This window comes from Sapajus apella, unplaced genomic scaffold (assembly GCF_009761245.1).
Source record: "Sapajus apella isolate SASKATOON/1434 unplaced genomic scaffold, GSC_monkey_1.0 scaffold28, whole genome shotgun sequence".
NCBI lineage: Eukaryota > Metazoa > Chordata > Mammalia > Primates > Cebidae > Sapajus > Sapajus apella.
In genome coordinates this window covers 18800138-18819411 of record NW_022436968.1, presented here as the reverse complement: position 1 = coordinate 18819411, position 19274 = coordinate 18800138, and the positions used below count along the sequence as shown (strand labels likewise).

Genomic DNA, 19274 nt, shown 5'->3' with positions numbered 1-19274 from the left:
GAACTTTAGTACAAGACAGTCATAGTTATGACAAATTACCTAATGTGAAGGATAAAACGCTTTTGCAAAAATTGGAACAGAACCTTTTCTTTCTCAGTGACCACTGATAACCACTTAGATTCATTAAATGTTATATTCATTCCAAAGGAGATTTATTTTAAAATGCAACCCAGAGCACATTTACTGAGTTAAAAATATGCTGCCACAATAGCAGTTAACAGATTCCTCATTAAACACTCAATTCAACATTTAAGAAGTTAGGTACTTAGATGAATGATTTATTAGACTTGCTTTGGTTTAGTGAAACTAAAATATTTTCCTAATTATATCAAAATTATGATAAATTCTCAGAATAAGCAAGTTGACTTTTCTGATGTAAAGGAGATGTTTATAGTATCACTTTAGAGTTAGAAAAACTACGAATGGAGGTAGAAAGAGGGCATAATAAAATATATCCCCAAATCAACATAATCGACATGGAATATCAAAGAACCAAATCTCTGTACTCTACACATTAGACTTTTGATGTTTTATATCAGTGTTGTGCAATAAAACTTTATGTAAAGATGAAAATCGTCTATATCAGCATAAGAGTAGCCACTAAGTCCTATGTAATAAATGAGCACTTAAAATGCTGCTTGTGCAACTGAAGAACTGAACTGTAGTAGTTTGTTTTGTTTTGTTTCGTTTTAGATGGAGTCTCACTCTGTGGCCCAGGCTGGAGTGCAGTGATGCAATTTTGGCTCACTGCAGCCTCCACCTTCCAGGTTCAAGTGATTCTCTGCCTCAGCCTCCCGAGTAGCCGGGATTACAGGTGCACGCCACCACATCCGGCTAATTTTGTTTTAGTAGTGATGAGGTTTCCCCATGTTGGCCTGGCTGGTTTCGAACTCTTGGCCTCAAATGATCCACCAGCCTCAGCCTCCCAAGGTGCTGGGATTACAGGTGTTAGCCACTGCACCCTTCCTGTAGTTTTATTTCATTTTAAATAATGTAAATGTAAATAGTCATACTGATTTGGACAGATATCTCTAGACTAAAACTACTACTAGGTTTAAAAAGATTAAACTGTGATCTTTAAAACAACACACAAAACCCCAAACCAAAATACTAATTTTTCAAATGATTACATTCCTGGCAATTATTCAGCAAGTACTCAAGTGTATCTATGTTTTTATTTATCTTAAATAAAATCATTTTTAATACTAAAAGATACAAATCTATTTCCCTTCTTTTGCATTTACTTCTAGTAAAATATTTTCACATAATAGCTTAACTAACACACATTCATACAACATTTAAGTGAATAATATGTTTTGAATAAAGAGACGCTCTGTTCAGTGGAAAGAACGTGAACTTGAAGCTTCGAAGTGAGAAAAGATCTGGGTTCAATGCACATTTCCATTCTTAGGAAGACTGTCAGCATGTCTGTCAGCCTCAGTTTCTCCTCTGCATAGATATTTTAATACTTTCTTCACAGCACTACTGTGCAGTTTTTTAAAAACGTAATATAGGAGAAAGGGTCCACAACAGTGCCTAAAACATTAACATAATTTTCAATGACACCTCAATTATTCAAAATGGGCCTAAAACAATTTTCAAAAACTCAACAGATTAACCTCAAGATTCAGGAACAAGAAACTAGAATTCCTGAGAATTCTCTAAATCAAGGTTGTCCAATCCTCGGCCAAAGGCCACATGTGGCCGAGGACAGCTTTGAATGTAGACTAACACAAATTCATAAACTTTAAAATATTATAACTTCTTTCACAATTTTTTATTTTCGAGCTCATCAGCTATCGTTAATGCTAGCGTATTTTATTTGTGGCCCAATACAATTCTTCTTCTTCCCATATGATATGCCCAGGAAAACCAAAAGATTGAATACACCTGCCCTAAAACATAAATTACTCTGTATTTTTAATAAGTTTGCATTTTAAACATAATGAGTGATATAACAAAGAATGAATCATTTTTCTGTAATATGGTGGTACTATAAGTTTTAGGAGTTTTTTTGTTTTAAAAGATAGAACATAAATACATGATTATATTACATGATAACATTATTGTGAAATCATTTCTATTTAATATAGCCATTTCATCTTGGAAAACATTAAAAGAAGGGCACACTAGCACAAAACAAATGTCAAAAAAAAAACTTTTTAAGTTTTGAAAGACAATTCTACAAATACTTAATACTGAAATAATCATTCTTGAAATAGAATCTTAAAACACACAAAGCATTAATTTCCTTATCCAATATTTATTGATGACAAATATTCCAGATGTAAGAAAACTTTCTTTCATTTTGCAATGACTTTGCAATTCAGAGTATTAGGGAGCATGTTATACCATATAAACTTGTCCTTTTATCATGCTGAAAATACTTTCTCGTTACCCTGATTTGGGGGTTGCTGTTGAAAGTGATGATGTTTTTACTAACTCAGATGTTACAGCATTTTCTGCTTTCATATAAGAATATTCCACAATAATAGTCACATCTTTCTTCTTTGCATTTTCTTCTGTTACTGTGTGGCCTAAAGTGAATATTCAAATACTGGGAAAAGCCAGAAAATATTACTGGGTAATATAAAAATGTAACATTTGAAGGCGCTATAAGGTTAAGAGCTCTATAAAGAATAAAAGCTAAAACTGCCAATTTAAGGACTTCTTTTGCTTCCAAAACTTATTTCATGGAATAACATGCATAGAATTTGTACAAAGCATACTTTATACATTTATAAATTATAGTAGATATATAAACATTAATATTTATTTGTAAGAATGACTCACCATTAATAAGAGAAAGCCATAAAAGCACACTTATAACATGCCCCCAAGGCTGATTAGATTGTACCGCTTCTAGATGTTTCTGTACTGTTCCGAGAAATGTCACCATTAACCTGTAACTCGGCATGTCAGAATTTCTTGCTCTTGCTTTCAGCTGACATTAGTGGATTCCTTTGAACTAGTGATATCTGTAGTTGATTGCTAAGCTTTAATTCTCAGGGAACCATAACACTTTTCGTCAAGTTCCCAATTTCTCAAGTGATTTTTCTCAGAATTCAGAAAAACATAAATTTCCTGAAGAATGCTAGAAATTACTACATAGGACTACCATTCTGAAAAAAGCACAAAATTTTCATGAAGCCACTTAAAGAGGTAATCTTGACTCATGTATTTTGATACAGCTTGACTTTTGAACTGTTTTGAAGGAATGTTCATGGATGCAGAGGGATTATCTGCTTGCACAGATTACTCCGTGATTATTAAAAACTAAAGTTTTATTAAAGGACCACAAAATATGTGAGTGGTAAAATGCACACATCTAGACTTGATAATTTTTTAGCTAACTAAAGATTACTTCCTAACTTTATATTAATAAGTAAATACACTAAGCTCTGAAAACATTAAGATGCTACATTTTCCTAATTTAACTTTTTAATCAATTGATAATTTATATCTGTCATTACAAATTACAATTTTACAGATTTCAAATTACATTACAAATCTATTCAGATTAAAGGGATGCATCCCCAAGAAAACCACTTTTAATAAAATATCAAGTAGTAAATATAATTTGCATTAATTTTGTTAATGAAAGAGAAAGTTGGGACTTACATAGTTTTAGATTGACAAGAGTTCTTTTTTCTGTAGTCATTTCAGCAATAAAAGTATTTTTGAAACTATAAATGTAGTATTTAAACCTAAACATCAATGAACAAGATCAGTTTTGATTATGTTTAGCTTTTGCCGCCCACTACTAACATGATCATTAGTTAGCACTATGCTCCTTACTAATTTGCCCTTAATACCTATCTTTCCAAAGTGTAAAACTGGCCGGGCGTGATGGCTCACACCTGTAATCCCAGCACTTTGGGAGGCTGTGGTGGGTGGACCACCTGAGGTCAGGAGTTTGAGACCAGCCTGGCCAACATGGTGAAGCCCCATCTATACTAAAAATACAAAATTACCCAGGTATGGTGGCACATGCCTGTAATCCTAGCTACTTGGGAAGCTGAGGCAGGAGAATCGCTTGAACTTGGCAGGCAGAGGTTGCAGTGAGCCGAGATCGCACCATTGCACTCCAGCCTGGGCAACAAGAGCAAAACTCCATCTCAAAAAAATAAATAAATAAACCAAAGTGTAAAACTACTCAAAGTAGCTCTGTTAAGGGCTTGACCACAGACTAGTTCCAGTAGCAAACAGTATTATAACCAAGTAAATGCAAATTGTGTTTAATTAATAAATTAGCGCCAACTTACTTTTCTTTAGTCACACTGCAAGAGAAATGCCATACTGAATTATTAATACTGAGGCCTAATGAGCCATTTAAACATACAGAGCTAGTGAACGCTGAACTTTCCCAACTGTTGTCAGACTTAAAATGGATCATCTTTTATGATGAGATTCCTTTAAAGGCTATTTTAAAAGTAGTAAATAGCTTGACTTCTCCTTACACACAATTTTCCAAGTCGGCTCTGTTACTCTATTGAAAGATTTTCCAAAATCATATATTCTTCAAGATCCTATTTTCTGGCCATGTGATGCCAGTGGTATTGACCTGCTTCTCATCACTTAGGACTTTTTTGTTTTCTGCTTTTCTTTTGTCTTCTTCTTCATCTTTTCTACTTTAATACTTTGCCATTTTGGTATAAGCAGGACTTGTTTCTGATCACCAGTACCAGCTCTTCTTTTTATCTCATCAGCAAGCCAAACCAATCATATCACAACTTCTAAATCACTGAGACCATCAGTATTTCCTCACTTTGAATTTCTGGCTGTTCCATAATGTGCAGAATAGGAGAAACATAATACTAAGATATTTCTGTGTTTTGCTTGGACCACCAAAATTGCCAATGCAATTTTGATAAATACTTCATAGTATACTGAATAAGGAGCAAACAAATAAAGCTAAGGAATCCTTTTAAAATTAAATATTTCTCTTACTTTTCAGGTACTTAAAGCCCTTAAGGCCAGTATCTTTTATTATCAATTCACAGAAAAATTTTTAACATTAATTTTAACCTTCATAATATTGGTTTCATAATTATTACTTGTTACATACTAGACTAAAATATATTGATTGATCATTTGCACCTGACTAAATTTCATTAAATGCATTTCTATACAACATAATACTATCAGCAGTCATCATTTTCATACTTCAAAAATAATCATATAAAAAATAAGGAACTCTGTGTCAAATACCAACTTCAATTCACTTACTACAGACTACTATATATCAACAGCTAGAGCTCCTCCTGTCTTACTCTTGGCCCTCTTTCCAACACATCCAAAGGAATGCATCAACTAGCCCCACAATAGATATCAATGTGATCAGAGTTAGTGACAGAAAGTAGAAAACTCAGAAGAAAACAATTCTCTCTCTCTCTCCCCTGCCACCAACTCTTCTTCAGTATTTTCATGTTGAATTTCTCTCTTACAACCAGTCTTCTTGATTCCCTCTCTTTCTTGGTGTTAAGAAAAACTGAGAACTGACTTGTAGAGATATTTGGTCCTTTTTTAGCTCTAATAAACAATCTGGGTATCCACCTTTTTAACCCTCTTTGCATCATTTAGGCCTCCAGTATGATTCATTTACTTATTTCTCAGCTTCCCACTGATATAAATTCTCAGAATCTCAAAAATCCTTCTAAACTACTTTTTCCTGTCAATCATTATTAACTAGCAAAAATATTCACAATTTCACTTCATCATTAAAATGCTATCTAAAAGCATACTTGTTCCTTGGAGAGTTATTAACTTATAACACATAAACATTAATTATTCTGTTCTTATTAGTTTAATATAAATTAATTTTAAATAAAAGTTAACTTACTATTTTTTTCCTCTGGGACTTTAAATCATCCAGTGCTCCATCTAGAAAACAAGATTCAAATCAAAGCTAAATCAAATATTAAGATACTTAGATATAAGAAAAAAATCATGCCAAACACAACAGTAGCAAACACAAGAAAACCTTCTCATTTTAGGATTTCTCAAAATTTAACTGATTTTTAGAGACAAAAATTATCTCAATCTTCACCCACATATAGTTCATATTTTTGCCTATATTGTATATTACAAGCCATTTAGGAAAAAAATTGACTTTACATAGCATAAAGCACCTTTCTAAATTGAAATATATATACATATTTTTTAACATTTTCAGAAACATTACTTTCTATTATTTCTTTTTCAATACCCTACCTGCATTAATTTACAAAATCAGTATCAAATCTCTTTTTATACACTGGTAATAAAAATGTTCTCTTTGTTTATAAGGAAATAAGTACATGTTTTATTTAGTCAACCCTGAAACTATTAAGCACTACTTTTTAAAAAAAAAAACCTTGAAAATCTATCATATTACATCCGAGAAGGGACATGGAAAAGAATACTAATAACTTTTCAAATTAAACATTTCTAAAATTTGCCTGCTTATATAGGTTGGCATGGTGGAACAGAAATAATCATCTTAGAGGAGATCTTTTATGAATGTCAATGTTTGATTTACAAATTTATTTAAGTTTCTAGTTTTTCTCTAGAAATATTTAACTACTATAAATTGAAACTATTCCATATGGAAAGAAGAACTTATGACTTGAATGTGTTATTAAATGAAATATAAATAATTATTCTTAATTAAATTTATAAATAAAATTATTACTTCTTTTCACTGAAATTCTAGGTAACAAACACCTGAATACGAAATTCAAAGTACATCATTTATGTAAAAATTCAAAGAAAAATATATAAAAAGATGATTTTACTATAAAAATGTTTTTCAAAATCGATCAGTCTTTAATGTGCTAGCTAACTTATTACTTTTTAAAAGGGTGCAAAATCTGCTAACATCGTTAAAGAAAACAGTAATTTTTTGTTAGATAAGATGAAGCCAAACATCTGTACTTTGATCCAGGTGTCAGCAAACCTATTCTGTAAAGAAAAAAGTATTTTAGGCTTTATGGGCCAAAATGCAAAATCAAATCTATATTTTTTGTGTTTTGAGACAGGATATTGCTCTGTCACCCAGGCTGGAGGGCAGTGGTGTGATCTCAGCTCACTATAACCTCTGCCTCCGGCGTTCAAGCAATTCTTGTGCCTCCACCTCCCAAGTAGCTGGGATTAGGGGCGTGTGCCATCACATCAAGCTAATTTTTGTATTTTTAGTAGAGACAAGGTTTCACCATGTTGGCCAGGCTGGTCTCAAACTCCTGATCTCAGGTGATCCACCTGCTTTGGCTTCCCAAAGTGCTGGATTAGAGGTATGAGCTACTGTGCCCAGCCTAAAAAGTACAAAATTTCCACAACATTTTATTGATTAAATTCAAATACAGGTTGAGTATCTCTTATCTGAAATTCTTGGTGCTAGAAATGTTTCAGATTTCAGATTTTTTGAATTTTGGATATCTGCAGAATATACCCCAGCTGAGCATTCCAAATCCAAAAATCCAAAATCCAAAATGCTGCAAGGACTATTTCCTTTGAGTATCACATTGGCACTCAAAAAATTTTTGGATTTAGAAGCATTTCAGATTTTGAATTTTCAGATTTGGAATGCTCAACCTACATAATAATTGAGTTCATTTTTTTGTAATATAAGTCTACCAGTAAAAAGAATGGAATACTTTGGGCAGGGCGGGGGGGGGCGGTGTTGAAAAAACATTTTGCCTAATTGAGGTTCAAAGCTAAGTGTTCTCTATCATCAAAACTGACTGCAAATGATAATCCATTAATGCTGATCTGTAATGAGATTTTACATATTTGATCTTTTAAAATGTCTTTTCACCCAGGTAATTATTGCCAAATACTGATATCAATCCACAAGCACACGATTTTAACTGAGCATATTCACTAGTTTGGAAGGCATTTATAAAATTCTATTAGATTCTTCTCTTAGAATATTATTACATTAGAAGTTAATCACTTCCAATCAAAGACTGAAGCTCTTCAATTATACAGTGAAATGGATTTAGAAACATGGAAATTTCCTTTGCACTTGCATTGAGGTCTGAAAAATTCTACTGGAACTATAATTTCAGCTCAGATAATGTATTTGCTGCAAATTTGTGCGGGAATGGTGATCTTGCTTCTTGTCTTCATTGTTATAGCACTTTTAAAAAGATTACTTGTCATTACAATGTTTTTTTCTAAATGACTTTTCCACATTATAGGTTTTGCATATATACATTGTTTTGCCTTGCAATCTTAGGTTGAATTAATTAAGAACCATTATCAAATCTGTAGCAAAAGCTAATTTCCAAAGCCAGTCAGTATTCAAACACAGTAGCTAAAGTTGGTTCTTCTCATTCAGAAGTATTTTAATCTAGATTCTGAGCTCAAAATATCACTATAAATCTTTACCACTGCTAAGCCATAAACTGCTGTGAGGCAAGTCAAGATAGTCAGCCTCTATTCCTGATTAAAATTCACATAACTGACAATGGTTAAGTCCATGAGAGCAATGAAATTCCCTTTGGCACTACACAACAACAAATTCAAATATGTTCTGCAAAGTACCTGTTGTTGAATAATACAATGAATAACCACAGAATTTAAACACCTTACAGTTTCAAGAGTGTTGTACAATGTGTACAACTAAGTCTTTTTCTACTATATACATATTTTTACTACCAATACTTATAGTACATCTTAGTGGATTCCACTTCAGGTTGTAGTAAATGGCTGTTTTCTAAACTTCATTGATAATATTCTCACATAAAGTTGTTCTGCAAAAACTTTTTATAGAGACTAATTCTTCAGTCACTTCAAGCTCAGTGTTGACAACTCAGACTACAACGGAGCGGTACTGATAACATTTGTCAACTCAACAACAGCCAAGGAAGATCACTTGAAACCATTTGCCTTGTTCTTTAACAGACTACTCATGTTTGTTTTTCTGAATTTTCTCAATTCTTTAGGCAACTGTTCTTGCTGAAACGTTACTAGTCTTAAGTATATTTTCCCTGAGCACATTTCTTCTGCTGCAGCAAACAATTAACTCATCATTGGTAAATGGCTTTCCTTTCTTCACAAACAAGTCGCTCAGAAACTTCCCTTGGCTAAAGCCCCATTTTCCCTTTTAGTTTTATGAAGAAACTCTGCAATAATATATTCTATTTAAAATTTTCTAATTTTTGTGTCCATTGCTTTCTGTGAGCTGGGAATATGATGCATAGTTAGTATGGTAGTGTCAATACATATTGTACTATTTTAGCACAGCTATAACGTCATTGCATAAAAAGTAGAATGCTTGCATTTTAATAATAAAATAGTTCACATTCCATTACATACTAAAAGTGCAACATTCAAAGTTCACTTTTCTCTTCTGGTTTTTACATGATGGGTATGCACGGGTAATAAAAATATAATTGTCACAGTACAACAATACAGGTGACACTTTAAAAATGCTGTCAATTTATAACCGCATTGGTCATACAACAATCTGAAATGATGAAATGATTAGTCCTATAAGTGCCTGAAGTGATTAAGCAATTAGTACTACAAGTGCCTGATGAGAGCGCCACGTACAGTCTGTCACGGATACTCAATTCTGCCATTGTAGGATGAAAGCAGCTAAAGACAGTAAGGATATGTTCCAATAAAAGATGAAATTAGAATTTCATGTAAATTTTACATGTCAAAATATTATTCATTTTAATATTGCAATAATTAAAAAATATAAAAGCAAATCATGAGCTGTACAAAGCAGTGAGCAAGAATTGGCTTACAGCCTGCAGCCGCCAATCCCTGCTTTAACTTGCTATTCCTTGAAGTCAGAAAGCGTATTTGCTTTAAAATTCTCCTATTCTTCCACCATCTGCTGTATTACTATCACCAAAAACAATATCAGAAGCTTAAATTTCCTTAATCTGATAAAAAGTATTAACATTTTTTAAAAAACTACAGCAAACATCATACTTAATGGTAAAATATTAAAAGCTTTTCCATTAAAACCAGGAACTAGACAAAGACACTTGCTATTCCCACTTCAAGTGAATATTGTACTGGGTCCTAACCATTTACTCAAGAAAAATAAAAGAAGAATCAGTGCTATTAGCTCACATTTATTTAACACTTCCCAATTTTTATATGCTTTCATATATAGTTACATTTACTACTTTTAACAGTGCTACTAAAACTAATATTTCTGTTTTCATTATTTTTTGTGGGTACATAGTGCCTGCATGTATTTATGAGGTACATGACATGTTTTGATACAGGCATACAATGTGAAATGTTAAATAAGCACTTCATGAAGAATGAGGTATCCAACCCCTCAAGCATTTATCCATTGAACTGCAAACAATCCATTTACACTCTTTATTTTAAAATGCACAGTTAGTATTGGCTATAGTGACCCTACTGTGCTATCAGACACTAGGCCTTACTCATTCTTTCTGTTTCCATTTTATAAATTAAGAAGCTGTAAGGTTCAACTGGGCACGGTGGCTCATGCCTGTAATCCCAGCACTTTGGGAGGCTGAGGTGGGCGGATCACTTGAGGCCAGGAGTTAGAGACCAGTTTGGCCAACACGGTGAAACCCCAGTTCTACTAAAATACAAAAAAATTAGCTGGACATAGAAGTGGGTGCCTGTAATCCCAGCTACTTGGGAGACTGAAGCAGGAGAATTTCTTGAATCAGCAGGGTGGAGGTTATAGTGAGCTGAGATCATGCTACTGCACTCCAGCCTGGGCAATGGAGTGAGACTCCATCTCAAAAAAAAAAAAAAAAAAGAAAGTAAAGAAAGAAAAAGAAAAAAGAATCTGTAAGGTTCAGAGAATTTGTTTGTAGTACAGAAAGATGCTGAGTGTGCTTGGAGCAAAAGTGAATAAAGGAGAGTGAACGATGAGGTTGGAGAAACAGGAATAAGCTAGAAAGTCAGGGTTAGAATTCAGATTTCACTCTGGTTGCATTGGGAAGCTATTAGAAAATTTTAAGCAAAGGACCCAAAGGTCTGATGTACACCTTAAAAACAGACTAGTGAGAAAGCAGTTGTGCAACCAAGAGATGATAATTCATTAGAACTGTGGTAGTAAAGGTGAGAACTGGTCAGATTCAAGATAATTTTGGAGGTAAAGATTATATGACTTGCCAGTAACATGATTGAATATGAAAGAAGATCAAAAATGGCTCCTAGATTTTTGGTCTTGTGATGGTTAATTTGATTAGGCCATACAGTGTATCCAGATAATTGGTCAAACATTCTGGGTGTCTGTGAGGCTATTTTGGGGTAAGATTAGCATTTTAATCCATAGACTGAGTAACGCAGATTGCTCTCCTTAATGAAGTGGCCCTCATCCAATCAACTGAAGGCCTGAACAGAACAAAAAGTTTGTTCCTCCCTCCAGTGAGTGTGAACACCCAATGTCTGACTCCCTTGAGCAAAGACATCTATCTTTTCCTGCCTTCAGACTCAAACTGAAACATCAGCTCTTCCTGGGTCTTGAACCTGCTAGCTTTCAAACTAGAACTTACACTTAGTGGCTCTCTTTGTTCTCAGACCTTCAGACTTAGACTGGAACTAAACCATTGGCCCTCCTGGGTCTCCAGCTTGCTAACTGCAGATCTTGAGACTTCTGAGTCTCCACAATTGCATGAGCCAATTCGTCATAATATTTCTTATTGGTTCTGTTTCTCTGGAGAACCCTAACTAAAACAAGTTTTAACTATTCATCATATAGGGTAAGCATTTACTGAGATGGAGAAGACAAAGGGAAAAGCACATATGAGTGGGAATAAAGGGGAGGAGCAATATTAATTCTCTTTTGGCCATTTTACTCATGAGATGCCTACTACACTCCTAAGTGGAAATGTCAATTACATAGCTAGCTATACAAGTCTATAGCTGAAGGGAAGAGTCCGGACTAAGGATTGAAATTTGGGAATCATTAACAAATAGGCAATATTTAAATCTGTGGAAGTGAATAAAATCATCTAGAGATGCACTGTCTAATGTAATAATAGTAGCCAGTAGCCACATGGGGCTATTTAAATTTAAGCTATTTAAAATCCAGTTCTTCATTTACACTAGCCTCATTTCAAGTGCTCAACAGTCACAAATGGCTAGCAGATACCATATTGAACAGTACATACAGATTATGCTCATCATCATAGAAGATTCTATTAGACAGCACAGACTCAAACAAGTTATCAAAAAACATCAAAGGCAGGATTCTAGTAGAAGACGTAAAGCAAATAAAACTAAAAAGAAATGACCAGTGAAGTGTTGTCAAAGAAGCTTAAAGATAAAAATTTTTCAGAAAAAGGGTGAATAACTGAATTAATTCAAATGCTATTAAGAGATTAAGCTGGATGAGAAAAGAGAACTGATTACTAGCTTTGACAAGACATAGTTAATGAGTGACCTTGAAATGAGCCACTGCAGTAAAAAACGGTAGAAACAAAACCCAAACAACGTATACTAAGAAGGAATAAGTGGGTGGAAAAGAGGAGATACCAACTATAAACAACTTTTTAAGAAATTTTGTTTTGAACAAGAAAGAGAAATTGGTGGTAGCTTAACAGAAATGCAGGGTCAGGGGAGGTTCCCCCACACCCCAAATAGTCATACTGAGACAGGATTATATACCAATGGAATAATAAAATAGAAAATGATGCAAAAGAGATGATAACTACAGGAGATAACTATAAGAGCAAAGCTCTGGAGATAGCCAGAGTATTTAGAATCCAGAGTATAAATGACAAGTTAGCCATAGATAAGATCAAGGCCAGTCTTTCAAAATACAATGAAGGATGAAACCATAATGAGTACAGATAGAGCTAACTTGATATACAGTCAGCCCTCCATGTGGATGAGTTCAGCACTCGCAACAATTAAATCAACCATGAATCAAAAATATTCAGAAAAAAATAACAACACAACAATAAAAAATAATACAAATTTAAAAGTAATACAGTATAGCAACTATTTTATAGCATTTACATTATGTTAGAGATTACAAGTAATCTACAAATGATTTAAAGTATGGGGAGGACATGTAGGTTACATCCAAATTCTATACCATTTTTATTCTTGAGGGTCCTGGGACCAATCCCTCACAGATACTGAAGGACAACTGCAGTTGGTGGTGTAGGTAGCTCTTATCTGTTTACATCTATTTTCTGTATAAAGTAAAACTATAGGTAAAGAGTGACCAGGTAGATTTTGTAGGGTTTTTTGTTTGTTTGTGACTTTTGATTTTTTTTATTTGGTTGGTTGGTGGGTTTTAGTTTGGTTAGATTTGATTGTTGGTTTTTGGTAGGGAGGCAGGTATTAGTGATTTGAGCAGAAATGCAATAACAAACATCAAGCTGAAAGAGAAAAAGATGAATTTACTGAAGAATTACAATAGAACAATAAAGTAGTTTTAAGTACATATTTGATATTTGCAATCATAGATTTAAAGTAAGTCTGGTGAGGTGAGCACGTTATATGATTTTCCTCTAACAAGTTTAGCTGCTTCGATGAGATTAAACCTGTAAATGTATTTAATCAGAATACTGTTTTGCCAGTCACTGATTAGGCGTATAATCATATTTAAAGAGGGTAGGCTTTCACAGATAAGTAGGACAAGAAGGAGGAGCAAAAGGGTCAAGAGTGTCAGCAAGGAAACAGTCATTGGGGTCGATTATAGGACCTAATGAGAGCAGAAAAGAAGACAGGTCATGAGTGAAGAGGGCAATTTGAAAGCCATATATTAATATTTGTAAAAACTTTATTTGGATCCTTAGTCAAACAAAATTTTTTAAAAGCAAATGATACTCATGAGACAACTGAAAAGTATTTTTATATTTAATATTTTATGATATCGAGAATTCTTTTGTATGTATGAAAAGAGAGAGATACATTTGGAATATACTTCAAAATAATATATGGGGTAAAAATATGGGTTGAGGTAAAAACGAAACAAGGCTCTGTAACAAACTAAGTTGACCATAAGGATTAATTTAACAAATATAAACTCTCTTTATTTAAAAATGTTTGCTTCGGTCAGGTGCTATGGCTCACACCTGCAATCCTAGCACTTTGAGAGACCAAGGCAAGAGGATTTCCTGAGCTCAGAAGTTTGAGACCAGTCTGGACAACATGGCGAAACCCTGTCTCTATAAAAATACCAAATATTAGCTGCGTGTGGTAGCACACGCCTGCAATCCCAGCTACTCCAGAGGCTGAGGCATGAGAATCGCTTGACCCAGGAGGTGAAGGTTGCAGTTAGCTGAGATGGTGCCACTGCACTCTAACCTGGGCAACAGGCTCTTCCCATCCCCCTCATTCTGTCTCAAATTTTTAAAAAAATGTTTGTTTTGTGTAAAAAAACATCTAATTGAACAAGACGGAAATAACACAAATTAAAAACAGAACCATCTTGATCATTTATAACCTTTCTCATGATTTATAATAACTCTTCAATATTTACCACATTATCATCCCAATATATTATTTTACAACTTGTCTTACCAGTACATTCTAAGATAGGTATTTTTTAAAGTATTTATTAAAAATTGAAATTAAACTTACTATTTCTTTCTGTTCTCTTGGAAAAGAAGAAAATAAGTACTGTTCTTATGCTCCAGATGCTAAAGGGGAAGCAAAATTAAGAAACACGAACCATCATTAGAAAAAGTGAATTAGAAGCCATGTAAAATGAAAACATGTATTTCAAATTAGAGTTAGGTACATTGTTTCCTTTTATACAGAAAACCGAAAAGCACTTCCTTCTGCCAGAGAACTTTAGAAACTGTGCTTTCAAAGAAAGAGTTCTCAACCTAAAGTCCACAGACCTTCTGATGATCCCCTTAAACTGCAAAATTACCTTTGTGTGCATACGTGCATTTCTCTGGAAAGACCATTGCTTTCATTCAATCTGAAAGGGATCTATGCACCCCCCAAAAGACTGAGAACAGTATTAGAATCCCTTATTTCCAAGCAAGCATCACTTCCAAAAACTTAATTTGTCTATTCCCACACATTAAGGAAAAATGCTTTAACAAATGTAAGAGCATTATACAAATGTAAGTTGCTACTCCTTCCCTATTATTTAACATTAGAGGGACAGTCTCTACTCTAAGTGATTAAGCTATCTGGGAAAAATAAACAAAAACCTTACCTTCAAATAAATACTTGATAAGTAAAATTAGCTAAATATCTCCTTCCAAATACTTTATAAGGATAATTCTTCAGAACTTGCATTAGTAAGACATCAAATGAATTAAAAGAATTAAACTAAATGAATAATCGTCATTGCAAACTTGTCAGGGTAATCTCTTAAATTCAATGTAAACATAGCAAAATACTTATTCTCCATAGAACATGGTAGAAATAATTACATAAGACTGGGCATGGTGGCTCACGCCTGTAATCTCAGCCCTTTCGGAGGCCAAGGCAGGTGGATCTCCTGAGATCAGACGTTCGAGACCAGCCAAGCCAACATGGTGAAACCCCATCTCTACCAAACATACAAAAATTAGCCACTAGTGGTGGCACATGCCTATAGTCCCAGCTACTCAAGAGGCTGAGGCAGGATAATCACTTGAACGCAGGAGGAGGAGGTTGCAGTGAGCCAAGATCATGCCACTGCATTCCAGCCTGGGCGACAGAAATAAGTATATAAACATTGTTCATCATCTTAAAAAATACACTGTATCTCTTTTAAAAAGAATCCACTGCACTGGAAATAAATTCAGAAGTATGAAAATTAGTCCTTCACTCCGAAATATAGCATTGCTATTTTGGGGAGTCAACCTGCAAGTAGTCACCAGTGATCCCTGTCTCTTGGTATTCACACCATTATGTAGTCCTCTCTCAGCAGTGTTGGTCTGTGCATGGCAGAGTGATAGTATATCACTTCAAGATTAAGTTATAAAGGAACACAGCTTCCATTTTGGGCCTCCTCTTTCACTTCTCTCTCTTGGATTAGTAGCTGTCATGATATGAGAACAGTCAGGGAAGTCTATGAAAAGGTCCATGCAGTAAGGAAGAAAAGTCTGTGGTAAACACTCAGCAAAGAACTGATGCCTGCTAACAGCTGCCTGTGTGGATTTAGAAGTAGATTAGGAAAAAAATCAGCCAAAATGAGTTAAGAACACACCAGATATCTTATTGGGATTTGAATTCAGAACCCATTTTAGTGGTGGTAAGACAACTGTCTTTGGCATGATCTATAAATCCTTGGATTATACAAAGAAAAAGGAAACTAAACACAGGCTTGCCAAATAAACACCCTATATGAAAAGAAAAAGGCCTCAAGGAAACAGCAAAAGGAACACAAGAACAGAATGAAGAAAGTCAGGGGGATTGCAAATACCATTGCTGATGATGGCAAAAAGAAATAAAATATCTAGCAGTGCGCTTGAGATTGGATAACAGCAGAGGGGTTAAAGATCTGCAATGACTTTATCTACAGTGATTGTGTGGATTTAGTTAAGCCTTGAGATGACTGTGGACCCGACTAACAGCTTAACTGCAATTTATGTTAGAACAAAGCATCCTGAGACAGGACTACCCAGCTAAGCTGCTCCTAATATTCCTGCCCCTCAAGAGCTGAGACATAATAAACATTTGTTGTTTTAAGCACTAACTTTTGGAGCAATTTGTTACACAGAAATAGATAATACACTTTTTTTATATTTTGATGATTTATTTTTGTGACATGAAAACACCAAATAACTAGCACCAGATTCCTATATGGCACTTAGACAATTACATAAAAGTACAAAAAACACCAAGCTTTGTTCTTATCAAGGGAAGGGAGATAAGAGAATAGGTTAAGCATAATGCTTATAACCCTTAAGAATCCTACAATAGAAAAGTCTCATATTGCTTCTCCACTGCAAACCTGCTGATGTAGTAACAGGCTGGAAGAGAAGGCTTTTAAAAATCATAAAGAAAACAGGGGACAAAAAAGATGGAATTGCAGAGATAGTGACTAGAATTCTGTAGGAAATGTATAAATATGCTTAAATGAGTAGATACTTTTTTAAAAGCATATATAATTGTCAAAGTGTAAATACTACAAAAATTGAAATATACTCTCTTCAAAATAAAACTCACTAAATCCCCTCTGTGGACAATAAACTCTTCCTCTGGTTTTTATCAGAATTCTTCCTGAATAACATGAGCTATCAAACAACAGACAATTCTAAATGTCAAGTCTTCACAACTTGAAAAGGTAAAGCATAGAGAATGTATTATTCTTTAGAGCTAAATAAAATGAAATTCTTTGTTTTGTTTTGTTTTTCTGTAAAGAGAGGATCTCACCATGTTGCACTAACCGGTCTTGAACTCCTGGCCTCAAGCAATCCTCCTGCCTCACCCTCCCAAAGTGCTGGGATTATAGGCATGAACCATCATGCCTAGCCCTTTTGTATTTTTAAATAAAATTTAGAAAAAGAACTAAAGTACTTCAGGAATCTGTTTTAGCTAACCCAACGAAAGTTTTGCTCTCTCAATAATCAAAAATGTATTAAAATATAGCAACATGTTTTGTGAAGATAATGAAGATATTAAAGATACTATTACTAAAATCTAGTAAGAGAATAGTGATATAAACTCCACTTCTCCCTTCTCTTTTTAAAAATAATCCAAATCAACAAGGAGAACAAAATAAAAACACAAACTCCTTCTCTGGTAAAACGGAGATATAACTAAAACTCAACCATTAGAATAGGTGAAGGCATTCTCAAAAGCAATGAAGATTATTATACAAGGGCTCCAAAAAGTGGAAGCTAAACAAGAAAACTGCGTATTTCACAAAGAGGTAGCAAGGTAAACTTTTCCAAGTGTACAACATAAAACCCGTGTTTGTAACAATGAGAACAAGATGCACAGCTACAGGCAGAAACTCCTCAGTTTGGTTCCAATAAGAAAAGAGAGAAGGCAGAAATTAAACAGAAATTATTCAGAAGTACCCTATTTACAAAGAGCATTCTGTTTCTATGGCAAGGGCGTTGGTGGCAAAGTTTTGTATTGTGAAAAAAAAATGCCTAGCCCCATTGGCTGGGAAAAGATAACAGCTAAACAAATTCACACACAAAATCCTGAATCATAAGGAAAGTTCTAATTAGCCTGGAACACAGGAGGACATGTCTTTATACTCATACAACCTATAAATAACTGACCCAAAGTAAATATACCACATAGTAAAAGGTTTTAATTAATTATAAAAACTAAAAGCAAAAAAAAAAAAAAAAATTGTTTCAAAACAGACCAACTTCTTTCATATCAATAAATATTAAGTGGGCTAAACTCAATAAGGTAAAAGAAAAAGACCTTCACACTGTATCACTACAAAAAACCCAACTCTATAATGAAAATAGACAACACATCTAAAACGAAATGTCTTTTAGGTTGAAAAATAAAACCATTGACGAAGGTATAGCAGGCAAATGCAAATAAAACAAGGGTTGTGGTCTTAAAACCCCAAAAGTTAAATTTTTAAAAAAAAATCTTTAAACTAGAAAAAGGTCACTTTATACAGTTTAAAAAAAAAAAAAAAAGATGTGACTCCTTTCCAACAAATGGTGCTGGGGTAACTGAGCACATCCACAGGCACAAACAAAAAACAAAAACAAAACCACCTCAACCTGAACCTCAATTAACTCAAAATGGATTATGAACTTAAATGCAAAAATAAAAAAAAATTAAGGCATAGAAAAAACGTTAAGAGAAAACCTTCACAACCTGTAGCAAGGTAAAGTGTTCTCAGAATTGACAAGAAAAACACAATTAACAAAGGGAAAAACTGATAACTTAAACCTCATCAAAATTTTAAAAATTTTGCTCTGAAAGAAAAGACAAGCTAAAGACTAGGGGTAAAAAAAAGTTGTAAACCATATATCCAACAAAGAACTTATCCATAATATATAAAGAACTTTCAAAACTCAGCAGTAAAAAAAACCTAACAATCCAATTAGAAAACTGGACAAAAGTCATGAATAAACATTTTACTGAAAAAGATACATATAAATGGCAAATAAGCACACAAAACATCCTCAGCCATTAGGGAAATAAAAATTAAAACCACAATGAAATATTGCTACATACCTAACAGAACAGTCAAAACAGAAAATACTGATTAACACCAAATGCTGGCAAAGATGTAGAGAAACTGGATCACTCATACCTACCTAGTGGAAATGTAAAATGGTATAGCGACTCTGAAAAGAATTTAGCAATTTCTTACAAAACTAACATGTACTTACCATATATTCCAGCATTTGCACCCTTGGGCATATAGCCCAGAGAAATAACTAATGTTCATATAA

At 33.9% G+C, this 19274-nt stretch overlaps 1 protein-coding gene and 1 long non-coding RNA gene across 5 annotated transcripts in view; both read right to left on the bottom strand.

The window, feature by feature from the left end:
- LNPK (lunapark, ER junction formation factor) overlaps window positions 1-19274 on the bottom strand; it is a 73779-nt gene that overhangs the window by 37961 nt on the left and 16544 nt on the right. For all 4 annotated transcript variants that reach the window (XM_032292884.1, XM_032292886.1, XM_032292885.1 and 1 more), the window contains exons 5-6: window positions 14530-14588; window positions 5843-5883 (exon numbers count right to left, since the gene is read on the bottom strand). In XM_032292884.1, the coding sequence (XP_032148775.1) occupies window positions 5843-5883; window positions 14530-14588 (100 nt within the window). The remainder of the gene's footprint in view (window positions 1-5842; window positions 5884-14529; window positions 14589-19274) is intronic.
- Window positions 1602-3942, bottom strand: LOC116561126. The gene is made up of 2 exons (XR_004273297.1): window positions 3622-3942; window positions 1602-2557 (listed from the first exon to the last, which is right to left on the bottom strand). It is a non-coding gene; the product is annotated as an uncharacterized LOC116561126 (long non-coding RNA).